The sequence below is a fragment of the Eptatretus burgeri genome, chromosome 4 (genome assembly GCF_056783735.1).
Source record: "Eptatretus burgeri isolate ZD-2024b chromosome 4, Ebu_testis_v1, whole genome shotgun sequence".
NCBI lineage: Eukaryota > Metazoa > Chordata > Myxini > Myxiniformes > Myxinidae > Eptatretus > Eptatretus burgeri.
In genome coordinates, this window is record NC_140964.1 from 51607709 (window position 1) to 51634891 (window position 27183).

At 35.7% G+C, this 27183-nt stretch overlaps 2 protein-coding genes across 8 annotated transcripts in view; one reads left to right on the forward strand and one right to left on the reverse strand.

Annotated features, from left to right (window-relative positions):
- Positions 1-27183, forward strand: part of LOC147028049 (uncharacterized) — a 250584-nt gene that overhangs the window by 103301 nt on the left and 120100 nt on the right. The gene's annotated exons all lie outside the window — the stretch shown is intronic.
- The window catches only part of IFT57 (intraflagellar transport 57), a 62839-nt gene that overhangs the window by 29316 nt on the left and 6340 nt on the right, over positions 1-27183 (reverse strand). For all 7 annotated transcript variants that reach the window (XM_085878016.1, XM_085878018.1, XM_085878017.1 and 4 more), the window contains one exon: positions 19944-20015. In XM_085878016.1, coding sequence (XP_085734142.1) covers positions 19944-20015 — 72 coding nt within the window. The remainder of the gene's footprint in view (positions 1-19943; positions 20016-27183) is intronic.

Here is a 27183-nt window from a genome sequence, read left to right on the forward strand (position 1 = left end):
GCCCAAACGACTTTCTCCTTTGCAGAAGAACAGCCTGCTCTCAAAATGGTCCCAGATTAGATCCATAACTGACCAGGTAAACATCTATGAATGCACAAGCAAGGAAATTATTCAGCTTGTAATAAGCCAGCTCTGTTGGATGACTGAGGCACACGAGCTTCCTCATTTCACCTTCCTTCTGTCGCAGCTGCATCTTATGTTCAAACCTCTTGATCATCGCTGATTTGACACTGATACTATGATTTTCGCAATGCAGCTTCACAACATATCACCCAGTGCAAACAAAATGATTCGTCGATCCTGCTTAATCATTCTACCATCAACAAAAAAAGGTAAAACAGATGCTTGCTGGTAGTCAGCAGGACTCCAACCTCAAAACCTTGTTCGACCAGCTGAAACCACAGCAGCGTTTGGTCAATTTAATGTTTGACTAGGTAAAGCTGGTCGAGACATTGCGATTTTCTGGGGGGCATGTTGTAGGATATGCTCAAAATGCAGCAGTGGGTGGTGAACACGAAATGCTTGCTTCACATTATATATTTATATAATGTTGATCGGTTGTTGAAGTTGCCTGCCTTTTCGGTGGTCCACGCTATATTCTACGCATTTTGCCCTGAAAAAAACCAACTGCCGATCAGCTGAAGGAACTCCTTATCGAAGCTGCATCAGCTGTAGTTGGAGCTGGCAGTACTGTGATTTCTTTGATATGTGACAATTGCAATACCAACCGCAGTGTTTATTCAAAACTTGGAGGGCCAGGAAGTTGCCAAGTGCTGTCAATTCAAGAGCAATCTATGTTCTTAGTGTACGACTACGTGCACCTCTTCAAAAATGTTCGCAACAACTGGATTACTGTTGATGGCAAGACACTCTCATTTGTCGTAGATGGTAATGAGTACAAAGCTTACTGGAGTGATATTCAGAAGGTTTATGAGATCCACCGGGCTACTCCTATTTGCTTAACCAAGTTGACGCACACCGCTGTTTTCCCCAAGCCCCTTCAACGCCAGAGTGTACCATTGGTATGCCAAGTGTTCAATGACAAGACTGTCGCTGCTTTAAAGACCTTCAAGGATTCATTGGGCATCAGCGAAGGCACAATCGTCCTCACCCAGATAATGAGTGAGTGGTTCAAGATGATGAACGTGAAAGACAGTTTCTCAGCTATCCATCTGTGGGACGAATCCAGACAGCCTTGGACAGCAGACTGTACAAGTTTCACTAGGCTGGAACAGGCCTGCCAAATTATATCTACCCGCGCATGGCAAGGAGGTGGTGGTCGTAAGCTGAAGCTAACTCAGCAAACTGCTGAAGCCTTCACTGTGTCCACACGTAATAATGTGGATGCTGCCAAATTGCTTCTGGCAGAGAAAGACTTTGACTATGTTCTTCCTGCTATATTTGCAGATGAAGCCTTGGAAAAGTTTTTCGGCCAAGCCAGGCAAAGAAGCGGTGGAAACTTCTACATTGACGTAGTTGACATTATGGCTGCAGATAAAATTGTAAATTAGCAAACACTCATTAAGCATGACATTATGCCCGAATCTAGTTCTCGTGTGATTGATTGTGACAAGAACTGTACAACTTCCATAAATCCAGATGAGCGAAGTGAACTCATTGACGAGATTACTCCTCAAGACACTCAGGATATCTTGGGGCCTGACGATGCCCTTAAGCATAAAGTAGTTTATTTGGCCAGACACCTTGTTCATAAATATGGCGATAGCACTAGTATGGAGGAGATCATTGATGATGAAGATGGTAACGAGGTGTCATCTGAGTTTCTAGATAATTTGAATAGAGGTGGATTGAGTGTGCCGACTATGTCAACCATCTTTTTTGTACATAATGCCTATAATTTGTGTGACAAGACTAAAATGTGTTGCCGATTTCATTTTGCTGAGCTGTTATCCTCTCGAGATGCACCTTTAGCTCGTAGTAATGCTGCATGTACTACTTTATCTAACATTCTATTGAAAGCTCATGTCCTCAATGTAAGTGACAAAGAAAAAGCTTTGGGATGCCTCAGGAGGCAAAAAAAGCTCTCCAACTAATGATAGACATAGACATAGTTGTAATAGGCATAGTGTTGTGACATGCATATAATGTTTATGTAATACGATATAAGTAGGGTGAATATACTGATTCTGGCTCACTTTTCCCCATGTAAATGAATGGGGGATTTTCAGCGATTCATATTTTTTTTCACAAAAAGTAAACCCCCTTTTTATCCCAAGGTATATTTATTTGTCTCCCCTTTTAACCTAGGGGCACTCAATTCAAATAACCAATGCAAGAAGATAAAGATTTGTTCAAGTAGCAAAGTAGTAATGTGATTTGTTAAAGGTGATTCTGAAGAAATATCTGAAACATGTAAGCCGAGGGACACTCTTTTTCAAATAACCAGTGCATAATGTTTAGCTCACTCATTGAACCTATAAAGATTTGTTCATTCTCAAATTCCTTCAATAGTTAAATTTTCTTAGCACAATAATCCCCATCTAAAATATTTAAAAACAAAACAAATGAATCTTTTTATTTTTAAGATACCCCTTTTGTGCCATTATGAAATGATAAACTTCTCTTAATGCTATTGTTTGACCACCTCCTGAGCCTCAGATTATTTTCGCATCAGCCCCGCCCACCGTTCAGGAGATATTTTCATAAACGATGCCCACTTTTCCTAAGCCCCGCCCACTTTTACTAAGCCCCACCTACTCTTACATCATTTCCAGTTGATCTCTGACTCAAAGAAATCACGAGAAAATTCTACAATGTTATGGTTTTGAAAAATTTCCGAACGAAGGCTTGCCTGGGCTTGCCCAGGGAATTTCCAAAGGAAACCACCCCCACCAGTCTTTCTCTATAAAAGGTTCAACCCAGACTCCATTAAAAAAAATAATTCTGACAATGGAGTGCTGTACTGTGCTTGAGTGGGATGAGCTTGCTTGTAGATCGACTATTTGTATGGAACTAAACCTTCAAGTTGATGAACTGGATTCAAACCTCTTATCTGTTGAGGTAAGATTTTTATTTTCCTATTTTCAGTTCCTTTTAAGCATCGACTCATTTAATAATTAAATAACTTAATGAATACATTTTTATTTTCTCTCACAGGAAATTGTATCTGAAATACAAAATGAAAATACCGATTTTGCCACAACTTGGGGCGAAATTGTTGGCTTGGTTGAAGACCTTATGAGCGACCAAGACCCACAGAACGAGCTCCTCCTTGATGACCCAATCAAAGAGTTATACCTTGGAGACCTTATGAGCGACCAAGACCCACAGAACGAGCTCGACCTTGATGAGCCAGAATACAAGTTTTACCTTGGAGTCTCACAAATTTTGAAAAAATAAGTAAATGAGTTCTGCCTTGATCGTTTAAATAACTACCTTGGACATTCAGGAAAAGGGTTCTGCCAAGATGGCTCTAAATATGGGACCTACCTTGGAGACTCACAAATTTTGAAAAAAATCAGGAAATGAGTTATCCCTGAGAGACTTTGTAAGTTGGTTTTATTTTGGAGACTTGAAATGTGGGTTCTGGCTTGATAACTCACAATGTGATACATATCTTGGAAACTCGACAGGAATATGGTTATACCTTGAAGACTTGGAAAGTTGGGTTTATTTTAGAGACTTAAAATGCTATCACTCTTTGGGATCTACACCTATCGATGTAGTTCTTTGTTGGATGGTGCTTGATGGGAGCAAGATCAAGAAAGTTCTGGGAAGAAAGTGCAGGCTTACTCCCCCTTTCTACATCATCAAACCTGAAAGCTTTAAAAGACAAAATTGGAAGAAGAGAAAAAACATAAAAATATACATTGTTCGTTCTGGGAAGAAAGTGCAGGCTTACTTCCCCTTTCTACATCATCAAACCTGAAAGCCTTAAAAGAAAGAATTGGAAGAAGAGAAAAAAAAAAACGTAAAAAATATATACAGGTGGAAATCTCATTTTGAAAAAGACATTGTGTTGGGCAAGGATTGAGTTGGGGTTGAGATTATGAATGTGAGGGTTGGGGTGGGGGTTGAGATTTTGAATGTGAAGGTTGGGGTTGAGATTTTGAATGTGAGGGTTGGGGTTAAGATTTTGAATGTGAGGGTTGGGGTTGAGATTTTGAATGTGAGGGTTGGGGTTGAGATTTTGAATGTGAGGGTTGGGGTTAAGATTTTGAATGTGAGGGTTGGGGTTGAGATTTTGAATGTGAGGGTTGGGGTTGAGATTTTGAATGTGAGGGTTGGGACACACACACACACACACACACACACACACACACACACACACACACACACACACACACACACACACACACACACACACACACACACACACACCAACAAACAAAAGTTAAGCCTTGACGATTCAGTTGAGGATTCTGTGTTTGGGGTTCACAGATCTAAGAACGTCCCCCTTGACACATTATATACTGTTATACACCTCAGACTTGGCCCTCGAGTGTCCACAACGGTGTATAGTAGGAGGGAGTGAAGCGCCAAACCATTGCTCCCATTGCACACACATTATAATATACTGTTATACACCTCAGACTTGGCCCTCGAGTGTCCACAACGGTGTACAGTAGGAGGGAGTGAAGCGCCAACCCATTGCTCCCATTGCACGCGCGCACACGCACGCACACACACACACACACACACACACACACACACACACACACACACACATACACATCAACAAACAAAAGTTAAGCCTTGACTATTCAGTTGAGGATTCTGTGTTTGGGGTTCACAGATCAAAGAACGTCCCCCCTTGACACACATTATATACTGTTATACACCTCGGACTTAGCCCTCGAGTGCCCACAAAGGTGTATAGTAGGAGGGAGTGAAGGGCCAACCCATTGCACCCATGGGTATTATCTGCTTAGTTTTGTCTTTTGTAATTCCTGTGAATAAAATGAACCTAAAATCTCTTCCCCTTCAAAATCATATATCTTATAAGTCCAAGGAACCGTATCTATTACATAAACAATTTTAAAAAGTTCGTTCATCCATCGTTTAGTAAAACCCTTTTCAAAATGAGATTTCCACCTATATATTCTTACGATATCACCAACTTTGAACTTAGGTTTTCTGACATTAATCTCTTTTTCATATTTTAATTTTGTAAATGTTTCTGATGGTTTCATATTTGTTGACGTGTGAATCGTGTCATTATACTTATCCACAATATCCTGAATAAAAGATGACCATTGTTGTGAACCGAGTTGTGTGAATTTTTTATATAGTCTCTCTTTTAAGGTACGATTAAAACGTTCAACAACAACGGCCTTCCCTTCATTAAAGGTACTGTATTATGTAAATACTGTTATTTTTTTTAGAAAATTCATAAACGTCTTGTTATAAAACTCTCTACCCTCATCAGTCCACAATTTTTTGTTTTCTTTGGTTTCTAAGGTTTTCTCTTACTTTTATTAAATATCTGTTGAAAGGCTAACATAACAGTATTACCTGTTTTGTTTTTTAAAGGGACAACCCATGCGTATCTACTCCTCAAAACAATAACGGTTAAAGCATACTTGTACCCCTTATCATTATTGAGTTCAATCAAATCAGCAGACCAGATATAATCAACTTCCTTGGAATAAACCTTCCTTCTCTGAAACTTTGTGAATATTGGTTTATGTAATTCATCAGCTAATTGCTCTTCAATCTTAATGACATCATTAGAGCCTATAAGTTTTTTGAATTTCCAAGTCCAAGTTTCAATTTAGCACTGATCATCTTCTTCACAATGAACCGATCAACTTTTTCTCTCAAGGTTGGATTTTGTATCAGAGACAAATTAAACAACATTTCTCTATCGGCTTCATGCTTTTCTTCTAAAGTTGTGGTATTCCCATAATCAATATCGAGTCTCATGCACACTTCATCAACTCTATTGATGGGCTCACTCCATGATTTAGGATTGTCTGCCTCATCTAATATTTTATCCAAGTTTGTGCCTGGACCACAAAAAGAATACCCTGGTAGATGTAATTCCCCTGGTATTCCAGTAGTTGTAAATTTACTTCCTGATAAAAACTTTTGTATATCTCCTCCGAGTTTGTGTTTGGAGATAAATTGATTTTTTTTTGAACCACACACGGAACATATACCTTTTTGTATAACCCTGTTATTTTTACTTTTAATACATGAAATATTTTTAGTATTAGTTTTCTTTTTACATTTGAGACAATAACTCATTTATTTATGAGAAAAATTCCTACAGAATGCGAAAACCTTTTTAGTTTCCAACATGCACATTTGAATCTTGATTTTTAAAACATAAAGAATCCTTAGAAATGCCTTCACTCTCTCCTCCATTTAATAAATAAAAAAATGGAAAAAATTTAATTAAAGGTAATACCCTGTCCTTAAAAACAGTCTTGTCGAAAATATTGCTGATAGACTTGTCAATTCTTTGTTTTCCTCCTCGGTGGGTTGAGTTATTTTCTGTAATACCCCCAATCTTTTTTTCATCTCACTGGATTCCATATTTTCATATTTATTCAGTCTCGCTCTTTCCTCCCTCTGCTCCCTCTCCTCCTTCTCTCTCTTCTCTCTCTCTCTCCTTCTCTCTCTTCTCCCTCTTCTTCTCTCTCTTCTCTCTCCTCTTTCTTCTCCCTTTCCTCTTTCTCTTTCTTCTCCCTCTCCTCCTTCTCTCTCTTCTCCTTTTCCTCCTCTTCTCTCTCTTCAACTTCCTCGTCCCTTACTATCTTTGAATCGCTTACACCCCATAGAATATCATACATATATTCATCGGGATTTCTTGTTAATCCTGTATCCAAAATAATTTTTTTTACAACAGGAAACCAATAAAATTTCTTTTGAATTTCGAAAAGAGCCTTACGTTTTCTTAACTTTATAATTTTTTCATTTTTTAACATTCTAATTAAATCCAAAGTTGTTGGTTTATCAACATCAGCATAATGCCAATCTTTTATTGAAAATACCTCATTCTTTTGTTGTAGAACATATTTATTAAAATATGGAATACCCTTTTGTTGAAGGTATGCTTGGACACAGAGTTGATAATTTTCTTGAAGCCTTCTTGCCATTATTTATATATTAGAAATATATGTTAGAATAATATTATGACACGAAACACCTCCCCCCCCCCCATCTTCCCATAGTTAAATCATTTTGTATTTCCTTACTTATTATATATAATCCTGTTTTTTCTGTTTTCATGATATAAACTAGGGCAAAACCATTATTATATTTACCCTTATTAAATTCTTTTATTTGTTGTTTGCTAATCGTGCTTCCACAAAACTCATTCTCGGCACCAAGTGGATAATATTCTTCCTTACGAGACTGATTTAATTGTTCCAGGTCTTCAAGGTCAATTTTAAATGACCAATTATACCCTAAATTATTCATATCATACCCCCATTGTTCTATTCTCATACAAACGATACGCCCTTCTTTATAAATTTTTTTTTTAATTCGAACTGTGAATTCTGTATGACCTGGAGATAAAATCAACACTTCTGTATCTTTAGAATACACGGTCGTTTTATTGAAGGATATATATTGTGATAAATCAATAGCCTGGTGTTGGCGCAGTGGTTAGGGCAGCGGCTTGGGATCCAAGAGGTCCTGAGTTCAAGCCCTGTTGGGCCACTGAATTAATACACCAGGGGGTTGACTCAGCCTGTCATCCTTCCGAGGTCGGCTAAATGAGTACCAGTATACTGGGCCGGTGTATACCCCGGTTAAAAGAGGTATACCATATCCCTGGGTCGTAAGAGGCGACCAGGGTTGCGTCAGGAAGGGCATCCGGCGTAAAACATGTGCCAAATCACAATGCGGATCATACGGATGATCCGCTGTGGCAACCCCGAATGGGAGCAGCCGAAAGAAGAAGAAGAAGAAGATATTGTGATAAATCACTTAATCTCACCAAGTCATTCGCATCAGTCGGGGTTGGATAATTTTTTAATTTATAAGCATTTTTCATATTAATATTTTTGGTTACATTATATTTATGTCGTTCAGCCTGTGCCTTTGTGTAATAATTTGATAAATCAATATCCAGTTCTTGGGATACACCAAAGATAGAACCATCTTTACCAATATAAGTCATTTATATTAGATTAAAAATAATGTCATAAATTTTTTTTATTTTTGTTGAGTTGAAATAACACATATAGACGTAATTGACCACAACACCTGGAATTTAATTCTTGGACTTGAAATGTTTGATAAACACCATTCTGTAAGAATTTTATAACTTCAACAGGTGGTGGAAGACCAAAACTATCAAAATAATATTTGTCTTGATTATTAAAAATACAAACCCAATGAGAACCGTTCCTATTATTATCTTCGAAGTTCATAATAATATTCTTTGTATGTTTAGGCACGTTGGTTAATTCATCTCTCATACAAATAACCACATTATGAATTTTTAATTTCTTACAATATTTGACAAGTTGTAAATTTGATGTTGTATTCTTTCCAAATTCTTTAAACCACTCATCAATGCTCATTTATTTATTAGAAAGATATAATCCATTACCCCTTTTAGTTAATTTTACACCTGCTTGTGCGAAAGAAGAAAGCATATCTCCAACTAACAATCTCGCTTTATCAGGCAGACCTTCAAGTTTTTCAGCAAAATCTACAATTACACCACTTCCACTAATTTGTTTCTCCAACTCTTTGTTATGTCTTTGCAATTCTTTTTGAGCCCGGAGTTGAGCCTTCCTTTCGTTGGCAGTTTTCACTGCTGTTGAAATACCACCCGTCAATGCTCCAACCGCACTTAAACCAGCAAATAAAGGAATTAGAAATGGGAGAAATCCTCCACTCATCTCTCTTATTGAATATTTTTTCAACATTTGTTTTGTCATTTTAATTTTAAGTGAGCCAGTATCGTTCAAGATTTTAACCTGTTCTCTTGTGAGCAAAACATCAATTCTTACTGCTCCTTTTCTCTGAATTGTATTAACGTTAATCGTACAAGGCTTTTGATTTTGAACACAAGATGATAGTTTATGAAGATTGATTTGATTAACATATACCCCAGTTGGTACTTTGCCACTCATTTATTTAACAAAAAATTATGTGAGACGAATCATAACACCATTATCTGTATTAATCTCTAATTCTGTTTCTTCCAAAAGCAAACAATATGCATCAACTTCTTCACTCTCTCCTCTTTCAATGTGGAGGGAAGTATCCACTCGATTAGACTTTATAGTTTCCTTTTCAGCACTCAGGTCAAATGCATAGATTGTATACAAACTATTAAATGCTGTCATATCCAAAATAGGTTCTTTATTTCCATTACTTTCACATACCTTTTGGTAAGACTTGTATGCTTCAGCATAATCATTTTTTTCCCAAATAATTTCCAATCTATCTCGTGGATAAAATGTTCCCTCTGGAGAAACACGACGTTGTTTCACCTTCGCATTATCACTCAATGCATTATTCTTATCAGCAGCAGTATCGCCATCTGGTTTTAAAAAAAAATGATCCACAGATATCGTGGCTTTCCTTCCAGAACACCCAAATTCCACATGTAAGTGGTTTGGTTTAGTTTAACGTGTTGACATCTTCTTTTGAGGTATGATACACTGAGTGGTTTCTTTGAGTTAAGTCTTCTATTCAACATATCTTCTGTTTGAAGATTAGGAGTATATTCACTTATATACCAACTCATTTCATCAATTACAAATTTATTCTGATCACCAAAAGCACTAGCAACACCAAAAAGTAATCTATTTTCATTATCATTCCTTTGAAGTTGAAATCTAATTTTAACACCATACAGAACTTTATCAATGATCACAAAATCCAAATATACCTGAAAGAGGAACTGCCACAGTAAAACTATTAATTGCTTTTGTATCATCAGTATACGTTGCTTTCCTTTGAGTATATCCAGGGTCTGGTGTTGTTCCCGTTGACATATCAGGAATAAAACCTTCGACAGCCCCCTTTCCCATTCTATCACTGAATGCATATAGTGTAAATTTCATCATTTCAGATACAGCAGAAACATAATCAACCGCTTCAACTTCTTGTGTTCCAATGTACAAACGAACACTACCAAACATTTTCCAGAATAAATCATTTACGAGTGCAGCATTTATGTTATTCCCAGCCTTAGTGAATTTAAATTTACACAACAAGAAACTTTCAGATAGATTCAAATAGGTTTGTTGATTATTTATTTCAAAACTCTTTGTACCATTTGCATTCCAGTCTGTTCCAGTTATTGCATTTACCTTGAAGTAATCCTCTTTTTAGTGGAGTTTGAGATGATAATCGTATCATCCAAATCATAGATACTATCAATTGCTTCCATACTTGTATTTATTTAGGAAAAAAGATGTTAAAACTTTTGAAATCCTGACCCAAGTATTTGAATTATTTTCTGTCGTTCTTGGGGAGACAACTGAGTTTTGCCTTTCTTAATTTCTTTTATTGCTTGTAATTTATGAGATTCCTTTTGGGCATATTTTATGCTCTTTACAGCACCTGCTACATTTCCCACAGCAGAAGCAGTTGAACCAATTAGGCCTTCATGTTTAAGAATAGTTGAACCAATACCCATTAGAGTATCAATTATCCCATCTCCTCTAAATTGATGTCCGACACCCCTTTTTCTCTTAGGTTTATAGTATCCTCTACCAAGACACATTCCTTCACCCTTGTAGTATGGGGAAAGGAACATCCCATCCCCTGTAATTATTTTATATTTTCCCAACTCGTGCTTCCTCACAATAACCATCGTATTTATTTATTGGAAAACTTCACATTGGTGAATTCTGATGGATATAACTTCCCCATTAAAAGAAATTATACGATTATCTTGGTCGGTTATGCTAAAATTTACTCTGTTTCTTTTTTCCTGACACAGGGAGATAAACCAAATTTTTGGGTTCCATATTGAATTTATAACCAATTGGGGTTGAGTATGCACTGAATGAAAATATTGTAATTGTTTTTATTCCATCATTATAAGCACCATCAATCAAATCACAGTGAATTAATCCCGAAAATATTCCTGAGGATATTTGAATGACATTATCACTGTAAAATGTCCCATTAGTTTCAATCTTTTTTGAGGAGAATCCCAATAACTCTCTAAATGAATTATCAATTGTGAAATCAACCTTGTAGTTATTTTTAAGTTTAATTGTTGATTTTGAAGTATGTTTTTGAATGTCTGGAACAATATTTTTTGGTTAATCACCCTGTTCTTTCATAAGACGAGCAATTTAGGAAGATATTTGAGAAATCTCATATGCTCCGGGTGAGACTGTTATCGTTTTGTATCCACTTCCCGGATTATAACTAAACTTGTCATTTTTATCAGTGATATTAAATAAGGTATTAGAAATTTCCATGGACAATAAAGATGCCTCATATTCTTTTGTTGGGTCAAGTTGTAGTGGGTATGGGAATGAAGATGTGTGGTCGCTTGTGAAATTAAAACTCAGGAATGTGCTTCTCATCTTATTTAATATGAGATAAAATGTCTTTTATTGAGATTTATTAATTATTTTCATGTTCATCAACTGGTCTAAAATGGCTGATGCCATTTTAATTGTTATTTCCAGCCTTCTTACTACCTAACAACAATAACAGTCTATTAACTAATTGCGATGGGTCATTTGGAAGAAAACTAATACCTGAACCAAGGATACTTAAAGCCTGAATAATGTGTTTCTCCTTCTCATTTTTCCGACTTTTACCAGAAATATTAACCCTATAATTAAGAGTGTTCAGCAGATCAATATATACTCTATCATCATTATTTTTCATATCCAATGGTTTGTCAATATACTTTGATTCATCCCTCACAGTTGAACCTTGTCTTCCATCTTTTGTGATAAGAAACATTAATCTCGGAGTTAGTTTAACAGGGGGTTGAGCAGAACCCAAGAACTTTAATTCATCATTAAATATCAATACCTTTTCTTGAACAAGATGAAATATCGCTGGTTGTTCTGTTGGAATGAGTCCTGATTTGGTTTTTGAATCCGCTGAATATTCATTGTTTTGAAGAGCATTCACAATATAATCAGGGGGTCGATTAATCTCTTCCAGTTGTTGAAATAAACCTTTATCATCATATTCTAATTCTTCTAAATGCTCTAATTCTTCCTCCGTCATTTGATCAAAATCTTTTAACATTTGAAGTTTCTTTGGAGTATATTCTACTGTGGGAACTGTGGAAACATCTTTAATTTTTTCTTGGGAAGTTTTTAAAAGTGGTTTAAAAAATTTCTCTTGTTTCCTTTCAAATGCTTCTTCGCCCGTTAGTTTCTGTCTGCGTTTCTTCTTTATGTCTTCCTCTTGTTTTACAACTTTTGAAACCAACTCTTGATGTTCCTTAAATCTTCTTGCTCTTTCTTTCGCATCCATTTATTTATTGGAAAAGATCATTTTATATCTCATCTTGTTTCACAACAATATATTTATATTTTTCAGTCGTGTGCTTCATGTAATCCCCAAATTCCTTTTTACTGCATAATGTAGAACAATTGTCTCTCCAAAAAATTGTTTATATCTATTGAATTTAACTTGAATGAAATAAAAGTATTAGCATTGTTTCTGATGGAACGACGAGGAAGTTGAAAGTATGATTGACTAAGATAAATACAATTACAAGACGAATGTCTCCCTCTTGTGCAGTAGCTGTCCATTACCGTTTGGTTTCTCTCATTAACGCAATCATCAAATATAACGAGGTTCTTTTTAGATTTATCCAAATCTTGGTGAGACAGAATATCATCCGTATTATCACTAAGAATACAAGTTATCGGTTTTGATTTCTTTTTACATCTCTGTGTATCACAAAATAGTTGAATTATATCTTCAATGTTATAATCATTTAGATTTTTTGAAGTTTAAATAAACCGATTATATCTTCTTTTTGAAGACCAGCATTAAAACCTTGTGAGAGTAGTTGATACTCTGGTTGAAAACTCGACTTTGTGAAAATTATTAAATTATCATCATCTAAAAAGTTGGGAGTCAGGAGCATCTTCAAAAGTAAGCAGGTTTTTCCACATCCGCTTGAACCAACTATGAGACATCTTAATGAATTTGGAAGATTTTTATGATTGTTAAATTTTATCTTATTTTCCCAAATGGGTAAAAAATCATTCATTTATATATTTGGAAAACAGGTTATTTCATTTATTCTTGGCTTTTTTAGAAACTCTATATTTTATCCTAAGTTCAGGTTTAATTTCAAGATAATCCATTATTTTATTTATGCAATATCTTGTGTTGATATTTCCCTGAATAATATATAACAACAATCCTTTGAACATTTCTCGAATACGTTCAGTTTCTTCCCTTGTAAGGAAAGGTGTGTTATCACCCTCATACTTTACATTCATTTCTCTAATCAATCTTGTAAAGTAATTCATTTTTGGTATAAATCTAAAATAATTATTTTCCTTTTAAAATTTTTTATTGTCATTAATTAGAAGATAATCACAAAACATACCTTGTTTCTAGGCTTTTGACTCTGTGTTTAATCCCCGTCTTTCACACGCAGGACAATTCTCAAATTTGTCATATGGAGAATCAGGGAAGTCTAGCATATTTATAAAGTAAAACTTTACTTAAACTAAAATTCATCTATACTTTCAGTTGCATATTGACTCATATTTAATAATATTACCATCGATATCTATATACTTTTTTTCATTACCAGATTCAACTACAACATTTTTTTATATTAAAGGTAATTTTAAAATGATCCTTAACTACTATTGAACGAAATGTCATTTCACCTGATATATTAACATCCTTTATTTCATCAGGATTTACATCTTTAGGGTTGTTGAAAAAAATACAAATTTCTCCTTGCATATTACAGATGGCCTTATCTTTTCTTTCTAAAGCTTCATCCATAAGGTTTTTATTTTTTGATACTTTTTATTGTTTCATTGCTTTTTCTAGTTTTGAATATATTACCAGAAGGAGAGGAGAAACTTTTGTTGAGATAATTTAATTGATATTCTTCCAGGTCAAGATATTCAAAGATATTCAAATATTCAAGATATTTGGTCACCAAGGTCACCAAGATATTCAAAAGCCCTTCCACTGAAGGAAATTGAAGAACTCATATTATTTACCATAATTGTTTTTATCCAATAGTTGTTATATTTCTTTGTTCAATTTTACATCCTTGACATATTTCTCAGTATCTTTTGCAAATGAAGAGATTGATTGAAACTTGTCTTTTGTGTCTTGAAACATTGTATTTATTAAGTGAAAAAAGTTGGAGGATAAAATTGTTCAAGCACAGATTCACCTGTAAAATAAACGAAAGTTTCATCAAGAAAATTTTAGTTTAAGCAAAGTTTTATTATATAAATATCGTGAATACAACGTACTGCGATGTTTGTTACAACGAATATAAACATTATAGAAAACACCTCCGAACCAACAAACACACATTTAATCTAATTCATCAAATATCTCCTCTTGAGTTGGAAAGAAAACATTGTGATATCTGCTCAAAGGACGTTTTGAAGAGTAGTTATAAGAATCACCTTCAATCACAAAAACACAAGAAAAATGAGTTTAAAGTAAAGGGAGACTATTATATTGAAAACACTGATGGGGCATTTAAAGGGCATATAAAAATAAGGATTTTTCAATTTGGAGAACCGGGTCCATCATCAATAGCTGAATCAATTGAAATAGTGAAGCCTGATGTTGAAAAAGTTATTAAAAAGACATTAAAAGAAATGAAAACTTTAAAGTTTTATATGGGAGTGAAAATGAATATGAAAAGACAAGATGAAGAACAAACTCCTTATATGAGAACAGATCTTCATTTCATAACATCATTTCAAGATTTTTTGAATGGTGGGATTTATGAAGAACTCTCAAGACAAGAGGAGGATGTTGATAATACAGTGGTAGGAAGTGGATTTAACATTTAAAAAATCATCTTTTTAGACATACACATTCTAAAATCAAACCCTCTTAAAGCTTCTTCTTATATTGAATTACCAAAAGAAATAAAACTAAAGGCAGTTGTTAATATTAAGAACAATGATAATAAATGTTTTCTCTGGTCTGTTCTTGCTCACTTACATCCACCAAATTGTAATTCAGAAAGAGTAAAACAATATATGAAATATGAGAATACCTTGGACATTAAAGATTTTAAATTCCCAATGCCACTAACAGATATTCCTAAATTTATCTTTCTATTAATGTATATGGATTAACGGATACAAACAAGTTCAAATATTAAAAAATTCAAACAACTCTAAAAATGAAGAAACACACATTGATCTTTTATATTTTAGTGTTGGAAAGAATTCACATTACACATACATCAATAATTTATCAAGATTAATCTCTTCTCAGGTATTCAGAACAACAAACAAAATTTAACCTTGTAAGCGATGTCTTAATTCATTTCATACAAAAGAACGATTAAAACAACATTCAAAATATTGTAGTAATCATAAATCAGCTGTAATTACAATGCCTAAACCTGGTGAAAAGATTTCTTTTGAAGATTATAATAAATCTATCATGCACCCATTTGTGATATATGCTGATTTTGAATGTATCCTAAAAAAGATAAATACTGCTTCTCCTAATCCAAAAGAATCACATACAAATAAATATCAAAAACATATTCCTTATGGTTTCTGTTATTATATCAAATCATCTGTTGGAGAAAAGTATAATAAACTTGAACATTATAGTGGAAAAAAAAGCTTCACAAGAGTTTGTAAAACGATTAGAAAAGAATTGTATAAGACTAACTAAATTAATGAAAGAAACAAATGAACCGATGAAATTAACCGAAGAAGAAAAATTAGAATTTAGAAATAACAATATCTGTCATATTTGTGAGGAGGAAATTGAGGAGTCTATAGTTAGGGATCATTGTCATCTCACTGGTAAATATAGAGGTCCCACTCATTCCTGTTGTAATCTTAATTATAAATTTCCTTCTTTTATTCCAGTCTTTCTTCACAACAGCGCCAACTATGATACACATCTATTTATAAATGAACTTTCAAAAACACCAGGGAATACTTCTGCCATAACAAACACAATTCAAAAGTATATTTCATTTGCAAAAATGATATTCACAAAACCTTTAACTCGTATTAGGTTTCTAGATTCTTGCAAGTTTATGGGAACACCACGAGCCGACCTTGCATCAAATCTAAGCTCCACGGGCTCTTTTCCAAATCTTAATTCATTCTTTCCAAAAGAGGAAATTCTAACTAAAGAGGAAATTCAGATTAAAGAGCGAATTCAAAGTAAAGAGGAAATTCGAATTAATGAGGAAATTAATGAAGAAATTCTAACTGAAGATGAAATTGTAATTATAAAGAAAATTCAAACAATGAATGAAATTCTAACTAAAGAGGAAATTCTGATTAAAGATGAAATTCTGATTAAAGAGGGAATTCTAACTAGAGAGGAAATTCAAACAAGGAATAAAATTCAAAGTAAAGAGAAAATTCTTACAAGTAAGGGAATTTATCCTTATGATTATATGGATTCATTTATGAGATTTAAAGAAACACGACTTCCTTCAAAAGAAAGTTTCTATAATAACCTTTATGAAAAAGAGATAAGTGATAAGGAATATAAACACACACAAAAAACTTGGAAAATATTTAAGATAAAGAACCTTGGAGAATATCATGATTTGTATCTAAAAACGGATGTTTTATTGTTAGCTGATGTGTTTGAAGCTTTTAGATCACTCTGTCATAATAAAAATTGTTATGGATTAGATCCTGCCCACTATTTCACAGCTCCTGGTTTAGCTTGGAGTGCAATGTTGAAAATGACAAAACAAGATATAGATTTAATCAGTGATGTAGATATGCTTTTGATGATTGAGAAGTCTAAGAGAGGTGGAATATCACAAGTATGTTCAAAAAGATATGTTAAAGCAAATAATAAATATCTTCCAAATTATGATAGTGAAAAAGATAGTAATTATTTGATGTATTTTGATGCTAATAATTTGTATGGATGGGCAATGTCTCAATCTCTGCCTTATGGTAAATTAGAGTGGGTGGAAGAAAAGGATTATGAAAAGGCTTTGATGAATATTGTTATTTGTTCTCAAGAGGAATTGAATGAGGAAGAAGAAGGTTATTATTTTGAATTTGATTTGAGGTACCCGAGTGATCTTCATAATAAGCATAAAGACCTTCCTTTTGCATGTGAGAAAGAAACCCCAAAGAAAGAATGGTTAAGTGAATATCATAAAAGTTTTAATATTAAAGGCAAATCAACAGAAAAGTTATTGACAACATTCTATGATAAAGAGGGATATGTTTTGCATCAGAGAAGCTTGAAACAGTTTTTGAGAGAAGGATTGAGAGTAGCTAAAATTCATAGAGTTTTAAAATTTAAACAAAATCCTTGGATGAAAAAGTATATTAAATTTAATACAGATATGAGAACAAATACAAAAGTAAAATTTGAAGGGGAATTCTATAAATTGATGAATAATGCTGTCTTTGGAAAGACAATGGAGAATGTTAGAAACAGGGAAAACATTAGATTTGCAACATCTTGGAAAGAAGCTTCGAGATTGATAGATAAACCAAGTTTTAAGAGAGAAGAGGTTTTTTCAGAGAACTTTCTGCTATTCCTATGGAAAAGGAAAGTATTGTAATGGATAAACCAATTTATATTGGAACAGCAGTTCTTGATTTATCAAAGATATTGATGTATGATTATTTGTATAATGGCTTAAAGAAAGAGTATGGTGAAAATGTTTCATTGTTGTATATGGACACTGATAGTTTTATCCTAGATATAAAAACTGATGATGTTTATAAAGATATGAAGATAAATATTGGAGTATATGATACAAGTAATTTTAGGAAGAAGAGTGAGTTATTTTCAAAAAAGAATGAAAAGGTTATTGGTAAGTTTTAGGATGAGTTGGGTGGAAAAATAATGAGTGAGTTTATTGGATTGAGAGCAAAGGCATATGCTTATAAGTATGGTTATCAGATTGATAAGAGGTTAAAGGGAATAAAGAAATATGTAATAAAGAAATCAATAAGTTTTAGAAATTATTATGATTGTTTGATGAATAAGAAAGAATACAGTATAGGAAAACAAATACAATAAGAAGTTATAAACATAAGATATATAGTGAAGAAGTAAATAAAAAGGCATTAGGAGCCTTTGATGATAAGAGATTTATTTTAGATCATGGAATAGATTGTGTTCCAAATGGATATTGTATGATAGAGTGTATAGAATAGAATGTGTTTTAACGATGGGAAGATGGGTTTAGGTTTTTAAAGGCTACCGCCATGTTTTTTCACAATATATAAATGGTCAAACCAAGTATTAATCAAACTAAAGAGTGGAGAAAATCTCAGTCTTGGTTTATAAATGGAAAACATAATGAATGTGAAAAATATCAAATAAGTGTTATTGAAAAAATAACTAAAACAAAGGTAAATAAAACAAATAAGCGAATCAATTAAAAAACTAGTAAGTTAGAGGATGTAAAGAAAAAAATAAATATCCTTGAATGGACTGAAAACTTTGATGGTTATCAATTGAACAATGAAAAAACAATTTACTATAATCTCAAAATGATATGTGGCTCAAGAGATGGTCAAACAAGAGCATTAAGAGAAGTTTATCATTTCATAATGGCACAAAAGGGGTATCTTAAAAAATATAAAGATTCATATGATATATTTTTAAATATTTTAGATGGGGATTATTGTGCTAAGAAAATTAAACTATTGAAGGAATTTGAGAATGAACAAATCTTTATAGGTTCAATGAGTGAGCGAAACATTATGCACTGGTTATTTGAAAAAGAGTGTCCCTCTTTATCCTGTTTCAGATATTTATATCAGATATTTCAGATATTTAGGCTTACATGTTTCAGATATTTCTTCAGAATCACCTTTAACAAATCACATTACTACTTTGCTACTTGAACAAATCTTTATCTTATTGCATTCGTTATTTGAATAGAGTGCCCCTAGGTTAAAGGGGAGACAAATAAATATACCTTGGGATAAAAAGGGGGTTTACTTTTTAGGGGAAAAAAATATGAATCGCTGAAAATCCCCCATTCATTTACATGGGGAAAAGTGAGCCAGAATCAGTATATTCACCCTACTGATATATGATAATAAATATCAAAGTTTGACAGCTCTACACACTTGCATCTTATTACAATTAGCCATCTCTCACCGTTTATGAGTTCGACACAAAAACGGGCAAAAAAATACCAAAATTCAGTAATTTGACCTTGAAATATGACTTTTTGACCTTGAAGATGACCTCAGGTGGTGTTGAAAATGACACGATTAAACTCGCCGTCCTCAAAAACCCCTATATGGATCCCGAAATCGTGTCTCTAGCCCTTCTCGAAGTCATTTTAGCCCCGGACTCAAGTTAATCCTTCAGACTCAAGTTCCAAAACCCGAGCATGGGAGGTTCCAATCCTTCTCTATAGGAGTCTATGATTTATATACACTCAAGGAAGGATGTTCACGAAAGTCCCTGCCTCCACAAATTACTCGTAATTACTAGATCATGGCTCTATATTCAGAAGTAACCAGAAATTCCACAAACTACGCCAATCTTTCCACACAGCTTAAATGATAATAATTAGAACATGATAACTTGTGACCTTTTTACTCAACTCAACTTTTGGAATAAACATCTTGCCTCACAAACATTGCAGTGATGTTTCACAAACAATATGTTCCATATTGATCCAATACACAGCCTAAGAGTCTCATAAAGAATTTGTGACAACGACATTCCAGGATCAAGTAGCATTGTGCGAGTATTGTGAACACGGCAAAGATACCATTAAACCCATCTCCACATGTATGTGAGAGCGGCAGAGGCACTATTAAATCTATACCTTCCTGGTATTGAACATGGTGCAAATATCATTAAACCCGTACCTGCGTGTTTAGGAGTGTGGTGGAGATGCTCTGCCTGTGTTGCTGTATCTGTTCCAAGTGGCTGCGCCAGTCCTGGGGATGGAGATAAAGAAGTACTTTATATATAATTAAGTTATACGAGCCTCTCCTTTTTCTTCTTCTTCTATTACTGTTCCCTTTATAAGGGGTGAGGTCTGATGGCACCAAACTTCTTCCTTGCCTTGATCAAGATAAACCTCTGTCCTCAACCAAGTCTCTCCACTATCCAACCACCCCTACCTTCTGGATATCCCTCCTCACACAATTCTCCCATCTCAACCACGGTCGAGCTCTTTTCATTTGATCTTGCTCCCTCAATCTATCCGCTCTTTTTGCCGTTCTCTCTTCTCCCATCTGCACGAACTGTCCAGCTCATCTCAGCCAGCATTTCACGAATCTCCCCGTCAAACTCATATGCACACCAATGTGCTCCCTCAGTTCATCCATCCTCCTTCTATCTACCCTCTTCACGACTGCAATCCTCATAACCCAGGTTGTTCTCGCAAACCTGCAGCCTCTGTTGTTGCCTCCCTGTCAGTGCCATCATCTCCAGACCGTATAGGTAGGTCAACAATACACACGACATCAGAACCTTCCCTTTCAATGTCCTTGATATCTTTCTGTCTGCCATTAATCCCCCCCCCCACCCTCCTCCATACATTTGCACCCACCTGAATCCTCATATGCATCTCTGCCTTAGTCTTACAATCCACGGTCACTGTTCCTCCCAGATATTCAAACCTATTTCTCTGTCCGATTTCCTTCCCCTCCAACCTGATATTCATTTCTTTTTTCTGCTGTCCGACCCACATCACCCCAGTCTTCTCCATACTCATCTTCAGCCCATGTTTCTCAAATGCCTCCTTCCACTCCCCCAGTACTTCCTGCATCTCCCGCCTACTCTCCACCACAACAGCCAGATCATCCACATACAGCATCCTCCCCATATTACCCCTCAAGTTTACCTTCCTGCTTTCCAGCTCCATCACCATGATAAACATGAGTGGGCTGAGAGCGCTTCCCTGCGTCAAACCGATGTTCACGCTGAACTCCTCAGACATCCCAGGACCAACCACAACTCTTCCCTTGTCCCTTGTACATCCCTTCCACCAACCTAACTTCTGCTTCTGGCACTCCCATCCATATCAGTGTCACCATCACCATCTCTCTCAGGACAGTGTCGTAGGCCTTCTCCTGGTCCACAAAGCCAAATGCCATCTCACCTTACACCTAATGGGGAAATATTCCTTTTTAAACAAGTTGTCTTTTCTTTTAATGTACTCACTGGTTCTTTTTACCCATGTACTCACTGCTTCTTAATATAATCAATTCCTTATGTTCAGTTATTCATTTATTTGTATTAAAAAAGTATATAATCGCATTGCCTTACCGGGACCTGTAACCTAATGTTTTATCTCCCACCTCTTCTCCACTCCCCTTCCTGTCTGCTTGTAGTATTTTGTGTGACCAGTAAAATGCCTTTCTCGTGTGAAACCAATCTCACCAAGGCCAGCTGTAGGCAGGGCCGGATTTTCCAATAGGCAACATAGGCCATTGACCTCGGGCCCACCAGTAACTGGGGGCCCACCGAGGACTTGTGGGTTCTCTGATCGGCCAAGGAGTAGGCTAGTAGGCCCTATAGTAAAATGAATAAAATAAGGTAACGAAAAATATAACAGTACATTTTTAAATGCCCGTTTCCCACCATCTATCTATCTGTCTGTAGATTATATACATTACGTGTTGTATTTAGTGGACTTCATTGTTATATTACGTGTGTTTTTGTGTTATTATTTTGTGATATTTGTATCTCTTATACTACACTTGAACTAATTTATTATTACTTTATGCTTACAGATTATTCTTGGAATCTTGTATTGGGGATTCTCATGAGATACATTAATTATGTCGTCCCAGAAGAAATATATGAGTGGCTCACAAAAGAGAAAGTTAAAAGAAACCAAAGCTGCACAACTCCAATCACTTCCAAAGCTGACAACCTTTTAAAAACCAAAACCAAAAGAAGATTCAGAGCCTAGTACCAGTGACGGTAAACTCCCAGGCGATGACCACGACGAAGTAAGGTCAGCTGAGTCACAGTCACAAATATCAAGTGAATCAGCAATGGAAGTATAAGTACCACCTGTGATTGAAGCTTCATCCGATTCATCTCAGTTGACCGATAAGAAACATTCTGTGGAACAAGATGTTCGTGCTGATTTGTGTGTATCGAGTGATCCAGCGGACTGGCAGATAATTGATTGAATATTTAGTAAATCATCCTCTTGATCAAAACTGTGAACAAGATGACTTCTCAAAATCCGCAATAAGTGTGGGTGAGGGTGAAAAGGAAAGAGTTTGATATGTGCCCATATCCTTGTTTACACGTAAAATGGCAAATGATGAAAATGTTAAAAGGGAATGGCTTGTGTATTCTCCAAAAACTGGCGATGTATTTTGTGTTCCATGTAAGCTGTTCAGCAAGCAAGTCTCATTGTTTACAAGTGGTTTTAGTGACTGGAAAAACTGCCAGCGTAGAGTTGCTGAACATGAAAGCAGTAAAGAGCATAAAAACTCAGTTACTGCTTGGGGTGTAAGGGCAGTTGAAGCAAGTGGAATTGATTCCACTTTGGCTTTGCAAGTATAAGTAGAGAGAAAATATTGGAGAGAAGTTCTGTTGCGCATAGTTGAAACACTAAAATTTTTGACATCAAGAGGTCTTCCTCTCAGAGGTCATGATGAAAGAATTGGCTCTAGCAACAATGGTAATTACCTTGGAGTACTAGAACTCTTTGCAAAATTTGACCCTCTTCTTGCACAGCATCTGGGTAAGTACGGTGCTGTAGGTAGTGGAAAGACTTCATATCTCTCTAAAACGATTTCTGATGACATGATCAATCTGATGGCTGAAGAAATTCACTCCGTTATCATAAGTGAAGTGAAACAAGCCAAATATTATTCAATTAGTGTTGATTCCACACCGGATGTTAGTCATACTGACCAACTTACATTCATAGTTCGTTATGTAAAACCTGACGGTAAACCTGTTGAGCGATTTCTGAAGTTCATAGACATACATGACCATGGTGCAGAGAGCATAGCCTCAACTGTTGTACAATTAATCGAAGATGTTGGTCTTGATTTGCGTGATATGAGAGGCCAGAGTTATGACAATGCTGCCAATATGTCTGGCATTTACACTGGTCTCCAAGCCAGAATAAAGGCGATGAATCCCCTGGCATATTATGTCCCTTATGCAGGTCACTCCTTGAACCTTGTAGAAACATCAGCTGCCAGCAGTTGCCTTGCGTCTGTTTCAGATTTCAGTTTTTTACAAGCCTTACATAACTTCTTCTCAGCCTCCACATATAGATGGGATCACTTGAAAGCCGCACTACCAGCTGCAGGGATTGCACTGAAATTCCTATCAGATACTCGCTGGAGTGTAAGGGCTGATGCTGTGAAAGCAGTGTTTTACATTACCATGAGATAAAGTCAGCACTGGAGAACACATGTTCTTACAGCAGACAAACTCTGGCTACAAAGCTTGAAGGTGAAGGTCTCAGAAAACAAATGGAATCATTTGAAACAGCACTTCTTACTGTAATATGGTAGAAGATTTTGACAAGGCTTAATGCAACCAGCTTATCACTTCAAAAAGTGGAGACTGACCTTCTGTCAGTTGTGAACCTGTATGAGAGTTTGATCTCATTCATCTCTGAAATGAGACACTGTCAGTTTGATGAAATAGAAGATCAGGCTTGGACTTTTTCTGAGCCTATCTACACAGATACAACAAAAAGAACAAAAAAAGAGAAAAAAATTCTTTGATTAATCAGTTGGGATAGAAACTCATCTTGATCCACGTCAGAAGTTCATGGTGGACAATTTTTACACAATATTAGATTGCCTTCGGAATGAATTAGAGTGCAGAGTGAATGCCTTTTCAGAAATAAAGAAGCTGTTTAGCTTTTTAACAGAGTATGACAGTATGAACTATGATGACCTCAAAGCTCAACTGGAACTCCTTGTCAGTACCTATTCCAGTGACCTGGAAGCATCTGTTTTCGATGAATTTTTGCAGTTAAAAGACATTTTGTCTTCTGAATCTGACAGGTCAGTGACAAACATTTCCACTTTGTTGAGGTCGAAAGATGGTATTTTGACAACTGTCTTTCCAAACATTAGTATCTTGGTAAGAATGTTCCTTACCATCCCCATTACAAACTGTCAAGGAGAGAGGTCTTTCTCTACTCGATCGAGGGTGAAGAATCACCTGTGATCAACTTTGGGACAAACCAGATTAAACCCACTTTCATTACTATGGATTGAATCTGACCTCCTACAATCCCTTGACACAAACAGTATCATTGACAAATTTGCCATAGAAAAAAGCAGGAAAATGTCATTTTGAACTTCACATAGTTGTGCTTGCAAAATTTATTATGCTTCAGTTTCATTGTATTTTTCCATTATTCCAATGTGTAAGATGTACATGATATGGAACTTGATTTACTTTGATGTACTTGATATGGAACTAATTTGATTAAAAATTATTGATGTTACATTATGTTGTAATTCTTTTTTTTACATTACAATATTATGATATATATATATATATATATATATATATATATATATATATATATATATATATATGTATATAATTTTTTTTGGGGGGGGGGCACTGATAAGGTTTGGCCTAGGGCCCACAAGCAAGTAAATCTGGCCCTGGCTGTAGGTCATCATGACCAAACCTCTCTCTGTCTCTGTCTCTCTCTGTCTCTCTCTCTCTGTCTCTGTCTCTGTCTCTGTCTCTGTCTCTCTCTCTCTCTCTCTCTCTCTCTCTCTCTCTCTCTCTCTCTCTCTCTCTCTCTCTCTCTCTCTCTCTCTCTCTCTCTCTCTCTCTCTCTCTCTCCCTCTGTATCTCTCACTTACTCTCTCTCTCTGTTCTCCCAGGCCCCTCCACTCCAACCAAAGCATATATATATATATATATATATATATATATATATATATATATATATATATATATATATATATATATATATATATATATGTGAGCTCAGTCGGAAAATGTGAGCTCAGTTTAGTGCAAATCATTGTGGATGTTACCACATCTCAGTGTTTTGGACTCCGTGGTACCGCGTAATAAATGTTCTTTGATCAAATGTACTTTTCCTTGTGGACAGTGGATTATTTGTGTGTTGCAAATTGAGTAATAGTATTTACCCCGAGTCGGTTCATAAAAATTCCACAACACACCTCCAACCTCTTCTCTACCAGCTGTCTCAGCATGAACATTCCATTCGTCATCTCGCTGCCCTTCCTTTCTAAACCCTTGCTGCTCTTCTCCGATCTCCATCTCCACACACTTTCTTATCCTTTCCAGCACCGTCATGAAATGACTAAGGAGCATAATGCCCCTGTACTTCCCTGGATCCAGCACATCTCCTTTCCCCTTCCATATCGGCACAATTAACCCTCTCCTTCAATCTGCTGGAATTGAACCCAATCACATACGTACATACATTCAACAGCCTCTTCATCCAACTGACTCCAACTTCTCCTGCAGCAACTATAATTTCTATACACACCTCATCAATTGCTTGGCACTCTTCCCTTCTTCATCCTCTTCAATGCCGTGTCGCTACCAACTCCGTCCACCATACCTAGTTTCTATCTGTAGACGATGCACCCTTTCCTGACGTCCTTCCACACAAAGCATTCCCCTAAATGCCTCTCTGTACTTCTTACACTCCTCCAAACCTTCCACTTCTTCGTTACGTTGATCATACCTAGCCCTCATCCTCACCTTGTATTCTACGATGACATTTCCCCAACACTCCCCTCATCTAATAATCTTCCTTCCCCCACCTCTTCTCCATAACTTAAAACAATGTTGACAAAAGTGAATTTAAACTTCAAGGAGCATAATGCCTCTGGCTCCTTTGGTTGAAGATAAAGTTTTGAAGGACAAAAATGAAGATAATCTTTTGCTGGTCCTTAATTTTCTTTCTGGTACAAGAGTTAATCCAGATATTATGTAAACTAGCAGAGTACCCGCCATACGAGCCAGTTTGTTCCAAACATGCAACACATTCTTCTGACACATACTTTTATTTTGGCAGTGTATAGGCAACTGACAGCCACCTCAATCACTCCCAAAATTAAAATTAAAATAACCTGGGTTGTGTGCATGAAGTAAAAACATACCGACTGCTTATAATTCAAAACACCTCACTGTACAAGAAAATGTGTCGACAGGAAAACAGGACTGTAAATGGTGGAGACTTGCAATACCCTCCTCCACCTGAAGTGGCACTACACGATACACATTTACATAGAGAATTAGCATCCCTCCACTCTCTCAAGACCACCGGCAAAGATAACAAGCTCAAATAAGCTAAGATCCTCATCCTCTTAATGATGACGTCATAAAAACGAATATGACATCATTGTAACTTATCAGGTTTGCGATAAATGATCTGTGCTAATGCCCGGCTTGATTCCCGCAAACAAAATTCAAACAGCTTGCCTAGTTTCGGAGATAATGGTATAGGCGATTTCCATTAGCGGCGATATTATGACGTCAACTTTTTTCTTGGAAGAATTTCCAAAATCAGAGATGGTTACTGCCTGCGCGTGGGCTTTTCTGCATATACATGGCAAGTTTCACGAAGATCCGATGAAAACTCTGGGTTGTGAAACAAAAAATGTCAAAAAATAGGAATGATGTCATAAATATTGATATGACCTATGTGTGGTAATATTGATATGACCTATGTGTGATAAAAATATCCTATGTGTGGTAATTGATCTCTGCTAATGCCCTGTTTGATTCCCGCAAACAGAATTCAAAAAGCTTGCCTAGTTTCGGAGATAATTTTTAGGCGATTTCCATTAGCGGAGATATTTTGACGTCATAACTTTTTTTTCGCGGAGGAATTTTCAAAATCGGAGATGGTTACTGTCTGCGCAGGGTATTTTTTGCATATATATGCCAAGTTTCAGGAAGTTTTGATGAAAACTGTAGGCTGTGAAACAAAAAAGTCCACAAGAAGAAGATGAAGAACAACAACGTGAGTAAGACTTAGAGATTCTCCACGAGGATCTAAAAACACGCCTATACATTAATTGGGTCATGGTGATCCTATGTAGCAAGTCTAGACGTAATGGGACCAGAACTGTAGGAGGAGTAGCGCGACAAACACACAAACAC